This window comes from Anopheles maculipalpis, chromosome 2RL (assembly GCF_943734695.1).
Source record: "Anopheles maculipalpis chromosome 2RL, idAnoMacuDA_375_x, whole genome shotgun sequence".
Lineage (NCBI taxonomy): Eukaryota > Metazoa > Arthropoda > Insecta > Diptera > Culicidae > Anopheles > Anopheles maculipalpis.
This window is the reverse complement of record NC_064871.1, coordinates 36611327-36630660: the sequence shown is the minus strand read 5'-3', so window position 1 is coordinate 36630660 and position 19334 is coordinate 36611327. Positions and strand designations below refer to the sequence as shown.

At 44.3% G+C, this 19334-nt stretch overlaps 3 protein-coding genes across 4 annotated transcripts; 1 reads left to right on the top strand and 2 right to left on the bottom strand.

The window, feature by feature from the left end:
• The first annotated feature begins 1379 nt into the window (after positions 1-1379).
• Positions 1380-4751, top strand: LOC126557371 (golgin subfamily A member 1). Of its 2 annotated transcripts, XM_050213117.1 has the most exons (7): positions 1380-2310; positions 2405-2503; positions 3306-3469; positions 3838-3987; positions 4074-4164; positions 4225-4524; positions 4598-4751. In XM_050213117.1, the coding sequence occupies exons 1-7, from the start codon at positions 1381-1383 to the stop codon at positions 4742-4744; spliced, it is 1881 nt and encodes a 626-aa protein (XP_050069074.1). In that variant the 5' UTR covers position 1380; the 3' UTR covers positions 4745-4751. The 2 variants fall into 2 exon arrangements, with proteins under 2 accessions (XP_050069074.1, XP_050069073.1); XM_050213116.1 differs by having other exon boundaries at positions 4074-4524.
• A 1176-nt stretch (positions 4752-5927) lies between these two features.
• Positions 5928-7160, bottom strand: LOC126558492 (pancreatic triacylglycerol lipase-like). The gene is made up of 2 exons (XM_050214515.1): positions 6968-7160; positions 5928-6895 (listed from the first exon to the last, which is right to left on the bottom strand). Exons 1-2 carry the CDS (start codon positions 7017-7019, stop codon positions 5928-5930), a joined length of 1020 nt encoding a protein of 339 aa, XP_050070472.1. The 5' UTR covers positions 7020-7160.
• A 1100-nt stretch (positions 7161-8260) lies between these two features.
• Positions 8261-19091, bottom strand: LOC126557250 (long-chain fatty acid transport protein 4). The gene is made up of 7 exons (XM_050212958.1): positions 19007-19091; positions 12211-12554; positions 10343-10493; positions 9624-10096; positions 9352-9553; positions 9090-9282; positions 8261-9019 (listed from the first exon to the last, which is right to left on the bottom strand). The coding sequence occupies exons 1-7, from the start codon at positions 19028-19030 to the stop codon at positions 8265-8267; spliced, it is 2142 nt and encodes a 713-aa protein (XP_050068915.1). The 5' UTR covers positions 19031-19091; the 3' UTR covers positions 8261-8264.
• Between the last annotated feature and the right edge of the window lie 243 nt (positions 19092-19334).

Below are 19334 nucleotides of genomic sequence, written 5' to 3'. Positions count from 1 at the left end.
ATTAATAGAATAAAAAAAATACAAAAAAATCACCTCTTATTCAATTTGCAGTTTATTTCATTAAATTATCACGTAACACGTGGTAAAATTACGACTTCAGCAAATTGAAAATTATTTACCGCCAGATGAGAAATATTTCAATTCAGTTCAAAATGTGAAACATTTCCTACGCCTGTTGAAAACTTTCATACTCCTGGGGAATGACATTTACATGTGCATTTCACCAGGCTGGTCCATTGTCGTTGCTTTGGAAAACACTGACATATTTATTTCACCCTTTTTCACTTATTGATGCAGTATGTCATTCTTTCAAAAACTTTTGAATCCTAAAAAATTAAACAACCTTGTTTATAGTTATCTGTGTATTATTTTTATCGCAATAAAAGTGTATTTATTGTATGCATGTTCCTGTCAAACTGGTTTGTCACCGTCCTAGCAAATACAGCAACAACGTCCTAACCTTTCTTCCCTCACATTACGCTCCCAAATATTATGGAAAATGTAGTGTTTTTGTCCTTTTGCTACGGTCAGAAACTCGGCATAACACACATCACCGACTGGTGGGAGGGTTTTCTTTCGGCAGGCATACTGGCCAGGCGTGTGATGTTGTGAAGTGAATCCTAATCGTCTACATTGCACAACCATCAAGAACGGAACGGCAAATGCCACCTGCAGAAAACGGAAAAATTGTGATAACACTCTAGTCAAAAAGTCTGCACTACCGTTTCCCCGTGTTCCGCATTAAAATTTGCTGTTTCACCGATCCAAATCGAAAAAGAAAAAAGCATACAGCAGCTAATGGATACCAGTTTCCCACCACCGTGTGCCATTATTTTTGAAACCCGTGGAAAACGCCACGATTGATAAGAACACCTCCCTGCCCCCCTCATCTGGGTGGTGTAGCATACACACGCACACACCCGGTGGTATCGGTCCAACGAAGCGCGGAAACTTACGCTACGATTGCCAGGAACGCATTGAAAGTAAAGTGTGTGACAAACAGGTGCCACAAAACAAGCTCGGAAAAAGAAAACCGGGCGAGTAAAAGGCGAATGTGTATTGCCGATTAAAAAAGTAACATTCATACAAGAAGTCTCGCGACGACGGTGCGCGCTTATCGCAACCCCCTAAGAACTGGTTACAATCGAGTCGATTGTACACGCTGTGAACACCTTTTCTCCCTTGAGAACATTGTGGGCGCAGGTAAACATTTGCAGTTGCCCACCGCCACAACCAGTTTACGAGGTCAGCAATGCAGCGACAGTGAAAGCCGCACCGAAAAAGCAAAGTTTCGTAATAATCCGTACCGTACCCCGCTCCACAACAAGCTGAAAAACGGTGTACTCTAACAGCAGCTTTGGCAAGAAATTGACGCCCATAATGTTTACTTCGCTAAAGAACAAAATACGCGAAGAAACTGGCAACGATGTAGCACCACTGTCCGTATCCCGAACGCGCCGCAGCCGACCAGAATCACTCACCAGTGCCAGCTCGATCGACGAGCTAAGCGTACTGGAGCAGAAGGATGCCGAGCTGAACGCCACCCGGCTCGAGCTGCAGGAGCTTGCCGGCCATTTGACCAACTTTCGAGAGCAGGCACGCTCACTGGAGGAGGAAACCGCTCGCCTGAAGCAAACGAATAGCGCCCTCGAGGCTAAGCTGCAAGCCTGTCAGCTGCAGCGTGACCTCCAGCGTGAAGAACAGGATAAGATACAGAACTGCCAGCAGCAGGAAATATCTAAGCTGAAGAGTATGCTACTATTTCGCGAACAGGAAGCAATCGACCGGATAGCACATCAGAAGAATGCGGAACAGCAAGCCGAAAGTCTTCGGCAGGAGGTGAACCGTATGCGGGAGCTCGAACCAATGCTGGAAAACACTCAGGATGAGCTGGAAAATCTGCGCCATTCGTCGCAGTGCGAGCGAAATAGTTTGCTGTCCAAGCTGGCCGCGGTCGAGGAAGCAAACCGGCACCTGAAAAGTCGCGTCCAGGTGCTGGATACGCGCGTTTCGCTCGGCACCAACAGTGGCAGCACGGATGAGAAGGTGCAAAGTTTGCTGCAGGAACGGGATATGCTCGAGCAACGGTTAGAAGCGGCCCATCTGCATTTGTCTGACATAAAAACGCGTTGGAGCGCACAGAACATGACGCTCGAAACGCAGGTCAGTCGGTTGTCACGCCAGGTCGCGGAGGAAACCACCGAAAAGCATAATGCGCTGAAGGTAAAGGATGAGCTGATCGAGAAGCTGAAGCAGCTAGAGTTCGAGTTTGAGAAGCTACGGTCGGAAATAACACAACGTGACAATAAGGTGTGTATCGTTGTTTTTGCTGTTCCTCAATGTATTTAAAAATCATTCACTAATCGAGTATTGTTTTTTTTAATCGTCCGGTTTTCAACATCAGATCAAGCTTATGAATGAAGAAATCGATGAATTACATTCTGCCCTGCGAGAGGCACGTGAGCAGCATGAGGAGGAGGTCACGTTCATGAGCAGCAAAGTAGTAAGTAGTTCAACTTCAACACGAACCAACTTCAATCACCTTCCGCAAAAGAAGCATTATTAAGAAGGGCACACTTGGGGAGAACTAAACCCTTGGTTCGTCCGGTATACCGTGTCGCTGTACCTGGTCTCTCTCTCTCTCAAGTGTCCGAGATATCCTATCCTTCCTTTCTATCCTCTCTATTAGCCTGCATGGCGTAAGTGTTGTGAGAATGGTTTGATGTCAGAAGCTTATCAGCCAAGTGCCAATGGTAAAATGTGTGATAAGCCACAGGCTAAACCGAGACAAAACGCGTAAAGCATCAAAACAACCGAATTTGTTGATCGTTCGAACCTTGAGCCAGAATTCTAACCCCAGAGTGTTGAAATGTTTGCCTTAGGTTGACTTGACGCATCTAACAGATCATTGTGCATATGTTTTATCTCAATACCACACGCAAGCATGATTCCCAGTATTTTAATTTCAATAAATATAAAGAACAATGTTATTCGAGCAGTTGTTTGTTATGATTTATTTATTTGGTTTACCTTTTCCCACCAGACGACACACGATATTGTCGAAACCTGAAGCGGCAGTCTCTTGACAGCAGCACGCCTGCACGCCTTATCAGTTTCGTTATCGTGTGCTTCAACACCGAATTCAGTTCTCAAACCACCATGCCTAACAACATCTCAAACGGAAAGCTTGACCCGAATACCACTTCAACTGCCATAACACTTTAGCGCCACATGCGAGGAAAATTGGTTTATTAAACAATCATTTTAAAATGTTTTTGTTTCTCTTTCTCTCTGTTTTATTACAGGAACAACTGCAAACCGAATGTACCGACCTGCGTTCGAACCTCACTGAATCAGAACAGCGACTACTGGAGTGCTTGGAGAGTGCTGACCGTTCTACCGGTGCCTATCAGGGTCAGGTAGCTGAGCTGGAGAGCACCGCACGGGAACTTAATCGTCAACTGGCTAGGTACGTGTAATTGGTGTGTGTGGGCATTTAATGTTGGAAATTGGTGAGAGAATAACAATACTTTTCAAGGAATTAATTCACAACTCTCTACTGGAATTTAATTCTGTTGACAAAACTATTGGGAGTCGTCAGAACAAAGCAGAAGGAAGCCCCTAACTCATAACTAAAGTTCTCGCCTTGTTGTGACAATTCGCTGCGTTTGGAACTACAAAACAGTTTTTAAATTCTATCTTGATTTGAATCCTAAAAGAGTTCAGCCGTTTTTTTTTTTTTGCTTAACTCCTTCGGAGTGAGTAAAAAAATTTCGCTATCTTGCCGTTGGAATTTAAAATATCCCCACCTATGTACCTTTTACCTTGTGATTGTAGCGAAACTCAAGAGAAAATGGCTGTCCTGATGAAGAACGCAGAAATGTCGCAGCAGGAGGAAATTTTACGTCAAGAACTACGACATGAGAAAGATGAATCTATCGAGCTTCATGAACGTGCTATGATGCTGCAGCATGAACTAGATAAACGGTATTTTGTTTGTAACATTTTGTTTTTTTTTCATTTTGTGACAACATAACGCATTTATTGCATATTTCTTTTCAATCACTGCACAGCCTAAACACGGTCAATGAGCTAAGAAAGCAGGTGGACGAACTGATGACCACGAATCTCAACCTAAACGCTGATCTTGTGGACAAAAATAAGGTTCGTTTAAGCGTCAATAAATGGCTAAACCCACTCTGTCTGACCATGTATTTTTCGCAGATTATAAAAACTTTAAATCAACGCCTCGTGGACATGAAGAAAACGCTTCAGGAGGAGCTTAAAGGTCAACATAATTGCAACAACAATAATAACATCAATTACATTGGCGGTAATCAACAACCACCAACCCACGATCGGTCGCTGGAACGATCGAAAAGCTTCGAGGGAAAAATGATAGTAGCGAAAGAGAATGGAATCCTGAAACAGAACGGATCGACGAGCAGCGGACCCGTAGTAATGGATGAAGTGAACTTTCGCTATCTGAAGCATGTGATAATCAAATTTCTTACTAGTCGAGAGGTACGTTCTTACCGCAAAGTCGAAGATACCGTACGTGCGGATACTCATAAATCTTTCAATCTTTCGCGGGCAGGTTGAAGCACGACACTTGATAAAAGCCGTCTCAACACTGCTGCAGCTTAGCTACGAGGAGGAGAAACTGCTGCAGGACACGCTTAACTGGAAGATGAGCTGGTTCGGTGGCAGCCGACCGGGACAGGTAACGATGTCTACCAGCTAAAGATCTGCCTCATATACCCCACCCATCCACACCCATCTGGTGCAAACGTGCGACGACGCATATACGTCCGCATGCGCTTCACGCAACGCCTCTAGCATCATATCTCCTATACAGTTTTTTCCTTTCATTTAACGGAATCTTCCAAAGGGGACAATTCAACAACAAAAAGAAAAGAAACTCAACACAAACCAAAGCGTTATCTCTAGCATACATATATAGATATCAAACAAGACAGTGTTGCAAGAGAAGTAACATAATCAAAAGTAATGGCAATTTACGCTAAATGGAAAAAAAAAGGTTAATGATTTCGTATAGTTCATCATTTCTATGCACAACCTGGTAAGATATCCAGCAAACTTAATACCTTTGTATTGCATTGATTTCTTGTTGCTTTTTTTTTCTTTAGTTTTTGTATTTATTATTTACTTGTTAGTTATTTACACATGTTTTTTTATTTCTTTTGGGACGGACTGGCCGGCCTTATTTCTTATTTAAATATGCATTTGTTTGCATCTTGCATATTATCTGCAACATTCCTTAATCATACAAATGTTTGTATAAAAACGATGAATATTTTTTTTATATACGATTTATATTGCACCATATGTGATTTTGCTTTCCAAAGATGCTAAGTATTTACAATGCCATAGTATTAGAAGAAGGGGGAAAGTTTTTCGTGTGATTTTGATGAGTGATTCGTTTTTAAAGCACCTATTATACATACATATGTTAGCTTTTGTATTATTTTTTTATCTAACATACAGCTTGTTTTCTTTACAAAAGGTAGAATGCACACGGTGTAAAATTTAATCATTTTTGGCTTCTGACGATTGTTGAACAGTAAAAAGAAAACTAGTACAGTGCAATAACGATTGAAAACAAGCAACATTCCCCTACTACACTCGGTCATTTGCACAGTTGAGGGAGTGAAGTGAGCACGAAAGGAGGCTTTATACAATAAGCTGCCTAGCTGCCCAACAAAAAAAAAAGAAACAGGTTCATTATTCATGTGTTCCACACAGCCATTATTCATGTTTATACGAATTCAAATAAACCAATATACGCTAGGTAAATTAAAGTAAAAATTTACCCAATGTGGGTGATGTAGTACTATTTATGTATGAAAGAAGAAAAAGTAACATTTTTCAACAAACTTCAAGATTTTACAGTAGTTTAGTAACGGTTAACCCCGAGCGAACGGCGAAGCATCGTTAGTTTGAAGGTAGTATACACCCTGCACACCACGACCATAGTTCGACGGTTGACCACCCATATTGGCATCCGGCCCAGAAGACGTGCAGCTACCGGCCAATATTTGTCCATGATCTACACAACGCGTCGCACGGAACGGTGTGCTAGTGATGATCGATTCGGCAAAAAACATCGGTGCACGATCATGAGCACAACTGCCTCCAATGTCCGCTCCACAACCGGGCTGCGTGCGTCCCCCGTTAGGGTAGAAGTTGGCTTGTCCGAGTGGCGTATTGATACCAAGCAAACCAGCATTCGTCATAATCGTTTCAACGTACCGTCCATCCGCCGGAGAGACGGCATCATTCTGTCCAAAGGCAAACAGCGGTCCTGCCGGATCCAGTGCAATAATTGAGTTGATACGTCCGTTCTGTGCTTTACCGGCGCTTCCGGCAGCATGAGCCCCCAAACTGTATCCGATGATGTAGATGTTGTCCGGGTTCACGCCGGTACTCGCGATCAGCTGATCGATCAGCTGCGAAATCGTGTTTCCTACCGGTCCAACAAAGTTGCGCGCGGTTATGTAGTTCGGATTGATTGCACCAACACCCCAATCGACGGTGATCACATTGAAGTCTCCCCGCTGGAAGTATGCATCACGGATCTGTGCATTCATAAAGTGCGAACCATCGTTGTTCCAGCCGTGAATGGTGAAGCGCGTCGGATGGGATGGATTGAAGTTCGAACCGGTGAGCGAGCCTGGGTTGTTTAGTTGCAGAATTTGTGGTTGCGTTGGATTGGCACGGGTAAACAGACGGAAAATGATGTCCTGCTGGGGCACGAAGCGTGGTGCAGCGTTGCTGTCCGTGTCGGGAAGATCGTAAGGATTGGTGTTGATCAGGTGCAGTTTTCCATTGCCATCGGGAGCTAACTGCCACTTGCGATCGTCAATCGCAAAACCTAAGTTTACAAAGTAAAGCAAGCTGTGTGTTAAACAAATTTTTAGGATTTTTGTGGTACGATAATACCTACCATTGGCAATTAAACCCACTACAAGCAGGCAGCTGACGGTGTACCACTGCATGATGGAGAGTGATGAAGGTGTGAACCAAAAGTCATGCTCGAATTCGTTTGACCCTCAACATTTATAGTCCAATCTTTCACACACCCCCAACGGTATTGGGTTTATCCAAATGATTGAATTATTGCTCCACGCTTATCACATTTTGAGATACCCCCGTCTCCCCTATTTTATAGTATTTCACCGGGGAAGGACAAGCATCTACGATGACGCTAGAGGCAAAAGTCCATCTTCTGAGTCCCGTAATGTCACGTTTGCGAGATTAGCAAGTAACCATGTACCAGACAATTACGCACAACATTCAAACCGCTGGTGGTACAAACGGACCTGCACACGAGCAGTATCCATGACGGTTGAATCGCACATGTGGCGTGTTCGTGGGTCAATCAGAGTTGAACCATGAACATATGAGCCGGTGTATTGTTATACAAAAATCTGAAGAGCAAAACAGTTTACAGTCGCTGCAACACTGGGCTGTGATAACCGCAACACAATGATAGATAGACGCCTTTAAGTATGCTAACCGAATGATCGATGGTCAAATCAAATAGTATACCTTTATTATTATTATTATTATGTTATTATTATTATGGAATGTGGCCAGAGGTATACAAACTTTGAAATCAAATCCCATCCGGACCGTTTCCCTGTAGTGAGGACTTACTATACAACTACGTGGTGTCAGCAAGTCTAGTAAGCCATTTGATGGCCGGCGAGACCAGAAGGTCGTAAAGCCAACAAGAAGTAGTATAAAAACTCAAGTCTTTTTTCAACAAATTTCAAAAACTTACATCCCAACTTTAGTAGATACCGTGTTTATTGTTATCGTCATTGTAGTTTCACGTTTTATAACTAACGGTTTTTACTCGATCCGTCACGTTCACAAATAATTCCTCATGGTAGTAAAACTAAATCCATTAAAATCGTTCACATAATCAGTCACCACTTTAAGAAATAGATCTATCAGAAATAGTACCTTAACAGCATCCATTCTCTCTCCCTCTCTCTCTCTCTCTCTCTCTCTCTCTCTCTCTTCTGTGTACCAAATCAACTCTCCTGTTCCAATCCGTTGTTACCTGGTTGGCTACGCGCCACGCGTAAGAGTGTGTTGTTAACTTGTAATGGAAAAAATGTCACAGTTGTTCTAAGCGGAAAAAACAGCCTTCAATATACAACGATTTGTAAACTAACAAAACAAACAAGTACTACACCGTCCACCGTTGCACCGAAATGTGCACAGTAAGCACCCTAAAGTCGTACTTCGCCTCGCTTTATCTGTTCGTAAATTTCCGGCGTTAGCAGCTCATACTGGCCTTTCGTCGTTAGATAGTACACCGAATCCTCGATACCGCTCGGATCGAACCCTTGCTCCTGTAGGTCCAGCTTTTTCAGCTTAAACGTACCGGTCATGTCCACCTTCGACAGTAACCGCACAAACTGTGGCCGAGCGTACGATGGTAGCGTATCCTTTAACGTACGCGCCAACTGCTCCAAATCGACCTGCCGCTCCGGATCCAGAATGGCCGCCATACCGGCACGTCCCTCCAGATTCGGTACCTCCACACCGTACACGACCGTGTCCCGATAGCCGCAAGCATTGCTGACTTCTGCCTCTACCTCGCTCGTCGACACGTTTTCACCCTTCCAGCGGTATGTGTCACCGGTTCGATCCTTGAAAAACAGGCTGCCCCGTTCGTCGGCTACGAGCAGATCGCCGGACAGGAAGGCGGCATCACCCTTGCGGAAAATGTCACGCACAATTTTCTTTTCCGTAGCACCCTTATCGACGTACCCGAGGAACGCTCGGGACGGATTGTTGGGGATGATCTTGCCAATGAACAGTCCCGGTTCGTTCGGTTTGCAAAGCTGGCACAGACCGTCCTTACCGCGCAGTGGTTCACTGTAACCGGTTGCCGGATCGGCACGGATGATCGAAATCGGATATACCACTGGAATGATGCGTGATACGAACCCGATCGCACCTACCGTGTTGTCGATATTTACTAAAAAGAAAAGGCAGAAGTTACCATCATTTTAGGAGTGAACTTCAATAGGAGCATTGAATAAACTTACCTATGTTGGCGTTGCCTTCCGTAGCTCCGTAAAATTCTGCCACACGTGGAATGTTGAAGCGCTCCACGAACTGGGGCCAAATTTGAGGGCGCAATCCGTTACCAAATATCAAGCGTACCTTGTGTGCTTTGTCGGCAGGCGATGCCGGAGTGGCCAAAATGTAGCGGCACATTTCGCCGATGTATTGGGCAATCTGGAAGCAATTGAAATCCCTCGCTTATGATCACAATCTTAAGATCGTTTTGTTCTAAAGTGCGCTTACCGTGCAGTTGTATTTCTGACAGTCGACAAAGAATTGCGAAGCGGAAAACTTCTTTCGGGTGACCACCGTCGCACCGAACAGCAAAGCCTGCCCAATGCTCATCATGCCACCAGCAGTGTGGTACAATGGCAACGGAGTGTAGAATGTATCGTCCGCACGGAATCCAGCCACCAGGGAGATTGCGGCAGCAATAAAGATGTACCTGTACCCATCGTAATGCAGCGTTAGAATTTTTACCATGGGGAGAAATCAACATTCGATCATCTACCAACCTGGAATGCGTGATAACAGCCGCCTTCGGAAGTCCGGTCGTACCCGAGGTGTAGATGTAAATCAGCTTATCATGATGGCTCGGTTTCTTCACACCATTCACCGGCAGCTCTTTCGATGCCGACTGCATCAACGTCGTCAAATCCTTCGCATTAGCGAGAACCGGTTTCTGGACGACCTCGTTAACCTGATACAGTGCCACCGCGGACGGCAGTGTGTCAGCAATTTCTGCCACCGCATCGGCTAACGCTTCACCGTAGATCAGAGCGTTACAGTTGGCCACCGTTACGCTGTGCATGAGCGCATTCTTGCGCAGGTTGTGGTTGATCAGTGGAACGATCACGCCCAGCTTCGACAGTCCCAACCAGGTGGCGACAAATTCGGGCCGATTCTCCTGCAGTAAACCCACCACATCGCCATGCTTGTACCCGTGCGAGTGGAACACGTTAGCCAACCGATTCGAGTAGTCGTTTACCTGTTGGGAAGGGTTACAATAACACAAACTCACTGTACTTTGCTTCTTACGATCAATCCGACGAAAAATAAATCCACCAATATAACTCCTTATTTGGCACTTTTTGTTGGTGGAAAAAATGAGCGAACACAAAAACAGACACACAAACGTAAAGAGTGGTCACCGTTGACGTCAATAGCGTACTTGTGTGTTAGTGCCTACAAAGCAATTATCCAACTGTTTCTGCTGGTGATGATCGATACATACCTCACGGAACGTCCAGGTGCGTCCTTCGAATATGAGACATGCCTTTTCCGGCTGCTTCGACACAAACTCCGCAAAGATGTCTCCGATCGTAGCATTGTTCTTCGCGTGCTTGCGCACCAGTCCCAGCAGCTTGATATACCTCGTAAGAGCTCTGCCGGGTTAAACAGCAAAAGTAAACAACCATTAGCTATGCGAGGGATTTTTTCTAGTTTTTAATTCGCGAAAATTGTTTACTTTATATATTAAGACAAAAGCAACTTTGAATTGTTGCCCAAGGTGTGGACCGCGTTGTTTATAGTTTGAGCTTCAACTCAACTCACTTGAACCTTGGTCGTCACCTTAAGAATGTGTCTTGACCGAACACAGCAAAGAACTCGTTCAGATTTGTTTAGCTACACGAACAAAAAAGACCGCATCCATAAAATCCGATTTAATGCTAATCCCCCACATGAAGCCCTTATCGGTGGTGAGATAACGTGCCCGATTATATGTAGTAGCTCCGGTTTGATAATGTTTCGTTTCGAGTGTTTTAATTTCGGTCAATGATTTTGCACATTTTGTTCCGATTTTTTTCAAAATCTGAAGAAGCTTTATAAAAGCCGCTTACAAAATCATTTATCGCTCAGCAAAACATATCTTTAAACGCGATCGTGCACAACCGTTTCAATGGTGAAGCCCTGTATCTCAGCATACGTGCAGCAAAGTCGCCACCAGTAAAAGCTCCACATTGATCATCGCAACAGTTGCAGGCTGCATCGCAGTACAAATATTTGCAGACAACGGTTGCGTGTACGATTTTCTCTCCCTGGTGTGGTGGTCTTCCGAGTGTGTGACACGCTTCGATACCTCCGGCCAGATGCAGCGATGCTCAAAAATTACATAACTTCCAACCACAAAAGCAGCGAGTTTCGTAAAGTAAGTTGTGCCGCTGTGTGTAGTCAACGAAAGAAAACATCCCTTCCCACTTTCCAGCGATCAAACCGGTTTCCATCCCCGAATCAAAGTTCATTCAATTCGAGAAGTTTTTTTTTGTAAAGAATACTTTTGTTGTTGTTTTGTTCTAGAAGCTCGGCACGCTCGCTGTAGCGGCTTACAGTAAGCGGGCCAGCATAACAAATCGGAGACGATGATCCCCACCAAAAGTTCCCAAAGTCTTCGTCTAGTACACACTTCACTTTCCCATGCGTTGGCGACCTTCGAGGCGGACGGACGCGTTTCGACAGCTAACCACGTATGGTCGTGTTGTTGCACGATCGTTGCGTTGTCCGCTTGATAGGTGAACCAATGGGGAATTTACAACGCTCCTAAAGCAAGCCATTTGTGGCTGCTCTTGTCCTTCTGTTTGCTTTGTCGGTGCAAGAAACTTTGCTGAGTTTGCAGGAGCTCTTTTTTTGGAAAGTACCCCAACGTCTCACTCGCGCCCTGATCATACCATCTCACGAAACATCTGTCCATACTTCTAACGTCACGAATTCGCATTCGATGTAATCTTACAACAGCCACTTGCTCATTAGGCATGCGTTTCGAGACATGCCCTACAATCACGTTCACATCCACATCACATCCGCCTCCCGTAACGTCGCAACATACCGCCCTCGTACCACGAATTTGCTTCCCGTCACAGGTAAGCACTTTTGTGCGTAACAGAACTTCCACACCGCCTTACTTTGGCCAATAAACGGACTGCAAATTACGTTCACCGTTCGTCGGCAGGGCATAACCCATTCCGTCCGGTACGTTTCACCACCGTTTGCTTAACCGGTGCCGTGTCACCGTGCCACCGAAGGGCAAGCCGCAAGTTTAACAATGCAAATGTTTCGCACTTCCACGTTGGCGCGAAGAAATTGGCGATACCGAGCGCTACTCACTTAATATCACGCGGCGCCGTCACAAACGCGATGTACCACCATCTCCACCAGCCGCTGGCGATGAACACCGCGACCAAGGTGATCAGCAGTGCCGGCAATCCAAACTCCCAACCCATGTAGTACCAGATGAGTACAACGGCCGCGATCGAAGCACCGACGCTCGTTAGCTGAAGCACGTACAGTAGCACTAGTCTGAACCGGTCGCTGCTTACGCTCTTACTGTTGCGCTGGTCGTCGCCCGACGCAAATGGCTCCACCAGCGAGATTGGTCGGGACCGCGAGCCCGCGACATGCCTCGCGAGCTCATTCTCTGGCTGCCCCTTCTCAACGTCAACTATTGATGGCTGCTCGACCCGGTTCCATTTAGCGGGGACGCCCGATTCCAATAGCGAGAGATCGCGAGATTCCGTGAGCAGCAGGGAGAGAGATAAAGAAAGAAAGAAAGAACAAATAAGAATGAGAAAATGATAAGCATTTATGGTGGAGAGTGGCTGAGATTGAAGGCTCGTTCCGAGAGCAAGAGTGTGAAATTAAGGGTGAGTAAGCTTAAGCCGGTTGAGTCAGCGCTTCAACGAACGATCAAAACACCGTTGAGAAACCCTGACCAAAGCTTAACAACCCCTAAGGCGTACGAGAGCTTTTTCTCTTCTAGAAGAGCGTGAGAGCTTTTGCTCTTCTAAGTGCTTTGGAGGCGTTCTTCGAATGGATCATCGGTCCCTTGACTGACCTTGACCACGAAAAGTAGAATTTCCAGTCCAACGGGAACTTTGCTCCACGATCGATTTACTAGCTAACTGTTGGAGAATAGTATATTTAATTTAAAGCTCGAATAATGAATTCATTGTTGATTGCAAACTATTTTATTTGATATTTAGTTTATTTATTTTGATCTAATTTTATTTTTTTATCTTATACGTTGCGCCGAATGAATAATATTTTTATCTAATGTAAATTCTTATGTTTTAAACATAAAATACAATATCTTAAAAATATTCTTTCAAGTCAAAGATCAGGTCAACAGAGCATCAAACCGTTCGATAGATTGATCGAACAGAACGCAATGAAAACTTTTAAAATAAATTATTCACCACCCCCACACTATTGCGCCAGTATTGCGACAAGTGGTTTCACCAAAGAAAACACAGGACAAACCGTTCATTTCTCCATTTTTCTCACCAAAACGTTACGATGGAGCATTACCTTTCTGTAACTGCTGAGGCGTCGCGTACGTGCTCGTGCAAAGTTTTTCACCGAGCGTATCGTGCGTCAGGAAACATATTTACTTTTCACGTTCAGCTGATGCGTGAAGAAAAGAAAGTTGCGGAAAATCATTCTGTGACGATGCTTACCGCAGTGCCGGTAAATTCTTTTCGCGCGACAGCCTCAACACGAGCTGGCAATGGCAATCACTGTTCGCTTTCTTTGATTACTTTTTGCTTCACGCTAAATTTCGCACCACCTAGTTATGAGTGTATCTTCGTATCGAGGTTTTATCATTTACCAGCAAAGCAATTTACTTCACTTTCTGTTTCAACTTCAGCTCGAAAATTAATGCACCGCAACCGATCACATCGAGGTTATTGGAGCTCTTATTCCTGCCCCGCAATCCCACCCATCAGTCGTAAATCAACACCAAGCGATCAAACAATTTCCTAAGGCTCCTCTTCCCTGTTCAGCTCTCAATCAATCTCTACCGGTCGATGCTTTTGTGAAGTAACATGCCGCAAAAGCAAAATGGTTTATAACTTTTTTAGCAACATCATTTTTTTCACTTCACACACGGTACAGCGTCTTTGAGCTGGAGAACACCCGAACCGATTCAAAATACTAAAATTTGCAGTTCCCACAGCCGTCAAAACTGTCCGGGCATTTGTTTTGATGCGCAGAACCGGCTCAAAAACGTTTGGTTTCCACGCATCCAGGGTCGAGTTGAAGGGAAAACTGCAATTGGCAAATTGGAAAAATATTGGTGCCATTGAATGACTGCTTTCCCTCGCGTATCGCGGCACAGTTCGACTGTTCTCGACCAGCCGGTGAGGCGGTCAAGTTTTTCTTAACCTTAAATGGGTACAAAAAAAAGATACAAGCGCATCCGTATGACCGTTTAGGGCTAGCATTCGTCCTTGCAGGTTGACGTGTGCGTACTGTAAAGCGTTTTGCTGTCAGTAGTAGCATAAATGGGTACACAAAGGTTACGCGTTAGTTCGTTAGTAAACGAAATTTAGTACCACAATTAGCAGAGATAATTGTTGTAAAAATGGATGCCCCACGAAGAACTAGATTTATAAAAAAAAAATTCGAGAACAAAATGTTTGCAGAATCAGAAAAATCTTGATTATGATTTCATAGCTTTATATTTAGCTAGAAGAATATTTTATTATAACTAGTCAGGTCCGGTCGAACCTACCTTTGTGCCTGCAAACTCCGAGATGCATGGAAACTCTGAGATGCACTTAAACCTTAAACCTTTTCATTTCATTGGCAGCCTGGTCGTATTGCTAATACAGGGCGTTCGGGATAATTTTGACAGTTACATTTTTGTTTTGTAACTCGTGATGGAGTTGGCATAGGAAAACAAGCAATACGTCATTCGACAGCTAAAAGTGTACGGAACAAGTAGCAAAAACATCCCGTGATAAAAAAATCCAAAAAAGAGTACATTGTGGAAGCGGATCACATGCATCATGATGATCCGCGCCGGACGCGACAACCGCCGACACGGTTAACACCCAGAACAACCGGTGGCTGGCTTACTGCCCGGCGGACGTGCCACGGGGGCCGCAAACCAAGTTCCCCCAGACGGTGGTGGTGTTTTCCTGCGTGTCATCGGAAGAGGACGTGATGCTGCCCCACTTTTCCGAGCAGGGGCTGAGGCTGAACCCGGAAGGGGGCATTTCCATGCTGGACACCGTCGTAAAGCCTTGGATCACGAGAGTGGCCAACGACAGACCGTACGTGTTCCAGCAGGATTCCGCTCCGTGCCATACAGCCTCCAAAACGATAAAGTGGTTGGCGACCAATTTCAACGACTTCACCGCGCCGAATGTGTGGCCTCCCAGCACCCCGGATCTTAATCCAATGGATTACTTCGTGTGGGGCGCGGTGGAACGGGACACCAACAGAACCTCCAGCAACACCAAGGCGGAGCTCAGGTCCGTTTTCGCGGCCCTACCCCGCGAAACTGTCGCCAGGGCTTGTTCCCAGTTCCGGAGACGGGTGGAGGCCGTAATAGAAGCCGAGGGTGGATATTTTTAATAAAATGAATAAAATACATGATAAGCTACTTTTTCTAAAACAAAAAAAAATTCTCCGATGGTTAATTTGGCCATAATTTTTTTTTTCTTTCTCCGTAGGTGACTGTCAAAATTATCCCGAACGCTCTGTATCTTTTTAGTACCACTTGCTCGGAGAAATTCCTGTAGGATTAACAGGAAGGAAAATATAGTTATTGTTGTGATCGCTGTGTTACTAATTGACCTCGTCAGCGTGTATAAAAATCTGATTATATTTTGTAAGTGATTCATGACACTTCAAAGACCAAACAATAGGCTTACAATATAATGTAAAACTAAAGAAATGTAAAAGACAAAAAGGCGTCAAGTGCAAACAGAAACACTTTCCATGCCATTGTTTCTGCTACTTTCCCCTTCCAAGGCGCAATTGACAGACTCATTTGTGCAGAAGCCTCCCCACAGATTTACATGACCTTAACGCAAACCCAGCGAGAGATATTTTCTGCAAACCTATTCACATGCATTCAACCACTAATGGTACACGCTGGCCTCAAGCAGCCTCAAACACTCCATTGATCGTGGCATCATTTTCCTAGCGCCTTTCTAACCAGGCCAAGTGTCTAACGGAGTAAGGCAAGATCATCGTCGCGATAGAGATTGAAAGCAAGCGTTTGCAAACAATGGCAGTTGCAGGAAAATCAACGTAGCCGATGCTGATGGCCTTTCCACAGCCGCACTGGGTTGCTGTTACTTTTAACCTTCAATGTTACACAAATTTGCCTGGCAGCAGCAATGGCGTCGCGAACAAACAAAAAAAAAAAACATCAAAAGCACAACCCCGCGAACACAATCAGCGAGTTCAACGATCTTCCCCTCGTTGTGAGAGATTTTCTCTGTCCGACAGTAATTTTCTTTCATGGACATCGTGCTTCACGTTGCTACATTGATGGTTCATTTTCGTTTGAAATTATGCTTCATCTTAATAATCACGTGCTTGCGTACGACAGCCTCCACAATCGGTCTCCATCTTGTGGGGTTCACCCCGCCTGTCGCTCGGTTGCATTGGTGTTGCATTATTCCTCAACTGTGCTGTACTGCACTCGTGCTGGCAGGTTGATTATATGTATATAGCGAGCCTAAACTTCTTCTCGTACCTTGCGTGATCAATGATTTTTGAATGATAGAATGATTGTAGCGAGAAAAAAACCTAACATCAAGTTGTTTTTTTATACAGCGTCTCAAGTGCCCTCTTGTCAAACACCGACCGCTCATCAACGATCAGGCTCGATGAGGCTGTTTCCCTGGCGGGCGGGATTAAGCAAATTGGGTAAGGGGGTAAATATTTGTTTACCATCGCTATTAGCGAACAATTGTCACCTAAAACGCAAAACTGTCATCCTTCCTGGCATTCCTGCCGGTCGAAAGGTTGATGAATGTTGAAAGCGATACGCACAGATGAACCACAACAATGCCCTTTCAATATTTGGTAAGAATAAATTCCAATTCCAACCATGCCTTCGGCCGCTGTTGTTAATCTACGTGCATTAGGTGATAAAGAACTTCAAGTGTCGGTATCACGCTTGATATGCCAATGTCTATTTACAGTCGGATAACAGTAGCGCGCTAAGTGCTAATGAAATGTTTTATCAGCAACTATTTACCATGTTCCTAGGGGAGGGTGGTGGTTATAAAGTTCCAAAACAATATCAGAATATGAATAATTCAAGGTTAAATATGATTTCGCACAAAAATTTTCTCTGATGTACTAACAAGAAACTAAATTGTTTGTTTTACTTGATTCCTATGGTAAGGCTCACTGGCGTACGGACATAAAATTAAATAGTTCATATACAAATCATTCCAACTCTATTGCACAACTCTGGGCTAAACCAACCGAAATCTTGACGCTGCTTAGTCACGATTTCGTCAACACCGGAGCAAGATCATTTACATCCCAAAAATTGGACCTAAGGAAGCCGAACACCATTTCGATTGCGAGATAGGGTGGCTATAGGCTAAAGCTCACCTGCTCACCGTGCTGTTCGATCCCCACTAAAGGTTGCAAATGTCTCACATGTAATCTAGGCCCAAAAACAGGTTCGAGACACAAGATATGGCACCATAGGGCAGATGTAAAAAGTTTCTTGAACTCCGAGTTTTATAATTCCACTCATCGGTGGACTCGATCGCATTCCTCTTCGGCTAGGCAAGTTGCTCGCTCTTATCAAACAAAATTTCACGACTTACCAGCTTTTAAAAATATTCAAATAAGCAAATATTTCTTCTACATTAAACTATAGTTTTACAATCCACATTCCGAATGTAACGACCACAGTATGCAACGGAAAGTAACAGAGCAGTGGTTGACTGTTTCGTTAACAACTGAAATTCGAAATTAACCACACATCACCAAGTACTGAAGGTCACTCAGGACAGCATTGGACCTTAAACAATAAAAACAGGTTTGGTTCTTTTTTGTCGGTCGGTTTAAAAAAAAAAAAAAAGGTAAATGGCTCTGCCCGGATGCCCCACTCTGTAATGCTCTGTCCGGTAATTTAAGCTTAAAAGCATGCGTCTTGTGCGTCGATACATGCGGCAGGTTTTGGAAGGTGGTTTGTTTATTTTTTACACATCCTTAGCCTCGATATCTGCACAAGAAACCGACCATTACCGGTGGTTTGCCTTTGTGATGGTTTTCGATTTGTTGCCGTGGGGACAACCCAACCTCGGGCTAAGATGGACGTCTACATTCTTTTTTACGAGGATTCTCTGCCACAGTGTACCTTGGGGGCCAGTTTTTGTTGGATTGCTAGAAGCTTTATAATAGCTTGATGATTTTATTTAAATTTAAAAAGCTTAAATTTGTTACTGTACTTTCTGTGTTGCTAAATATTCGATCATTAAACGCTGCTAGTCAAATTTTGCTGACGAGTTTAATCTTCTCCAACGTATCAAACACTTGTATCCGCTCATTAGGACGTGTATCATGATGACATGATTGTTAAACTCCAAATTGATTATTTTCATCATTGCGTTTGCTTTTCTCTGCGATTTTACACGTTTTAATTTGTTATTTTTCGAAACAACCAAGCCTACCATTTTCGTTTCTTTCCAATCTTTCGCCAAAACCGATTAAAATACGATTAAAACTTTTGCTCCCGATTTGATGTTTGTGGCACAACTTTACACAGCCTAACAATTATTTGTTTTATCATCAAAATAGAGCTACCACAGCGAATAATCTAATGAGACCTACATTTAGAGTTTTCTAACGAATTTTCTAACGATTGAAATTTTAACCCACCACAACACTTTCTACTTCCCTCCAGTCACCTAGCGGTCGTCATTCGCGCAAGCGTATGAAAACTGTCTCCAATTGTCGCCCGATGTGAAGTGACCTCATTTACAACACACGAGTCCCGGCCCCGAAAACGAAAGACCCAATCGATGGTACGCAATGGCTGGTGAAATGAGTGAGTGTTCGCCATACCAAATGCTGCTTGGTGCCTGTGCGTAACTGCACCGGCGTTTCTCAATACTAGCTCCGTTTTGTATCCACTTACCTTCGTATCATCATTGTTATTCATCGTGAATATTGATAATTAAATCCATACAAAGGGCAATCGACCGGCCGCTTGATGACGTTTCGTTCCCGCCGGGGTACGTAATGGTGGCGATCGCGCAAAGGGAACAATTAACGAAACACTTGATGCACACGATGTGTCACAATCCGGGAGCTGTTCGTGCTTTTTTTTTCGCACACCTATTTTTCAACCTGTGCACACCTTCAGGTGTTGAGGAATCACTTTATACTACTCGGATCGGAAGGGGGTTCACGGTGGGCCACAACAATCACATCGCTTGCAATAAATCGATCTAGCAGACGACTGT

Bases quoted from the DNA above. Each gene is read 5' to 3' on its own strand.
- LOC126558492 (XM_050214515.1), bottom strand. From the start codon at position 7,019: ATGCAGTGGTACACCGTCAGCTGCCTGCTTGTAGTGGGTTTAATTGCC. The intron at 6,896-6,967 runs GTAGGTATTATC...TTGTAAACTTAG, and splicing joins AGTGGGTTTAATTGCCAATG to GTTTTGCGATTGACGATCGC.
- LOC126557250 (XM_050212958.1), bottom strand. From the start codon at position 19,030: ATGAATAACAATGATGATACGAAG. The intron at 9,283-9,351 runs GTAAGCGCACTT...AATTGCTTCCAG, and splicing joins GTCAGAAATACAACTGCACG to ATTGCCCAATACATCGGCGA. The intron at 9,020-9,089 runs GTAAGTTTATTC...TTTTCTTTTTAG, and splicing joins GGAAGGCAACGCCAACATAG to TAAATATCGACAACACGGTA.
- LOC126557371 (XM_050213116.1), top strand. From the start codon at position 1,381: ATGTTTACTTCGCTAAAGAACAAAATACGCGAAGAAACTGGCAACGAT. The intron at 2,504-3,305 runs GTAAGTAGTTCA...GTTTTATTACAG, and splicing joins CGTTCATGAGCAGCAAAGTA to GAACAACTGCAAACCGAATG. The intron at 3,470-3,837 runs GTACGTGTAATT...TTGTGATTGTAG, and splicing joins CTTAATCGTCAACTGGCTAG to CGAAACTCAAGAGAAAATGG.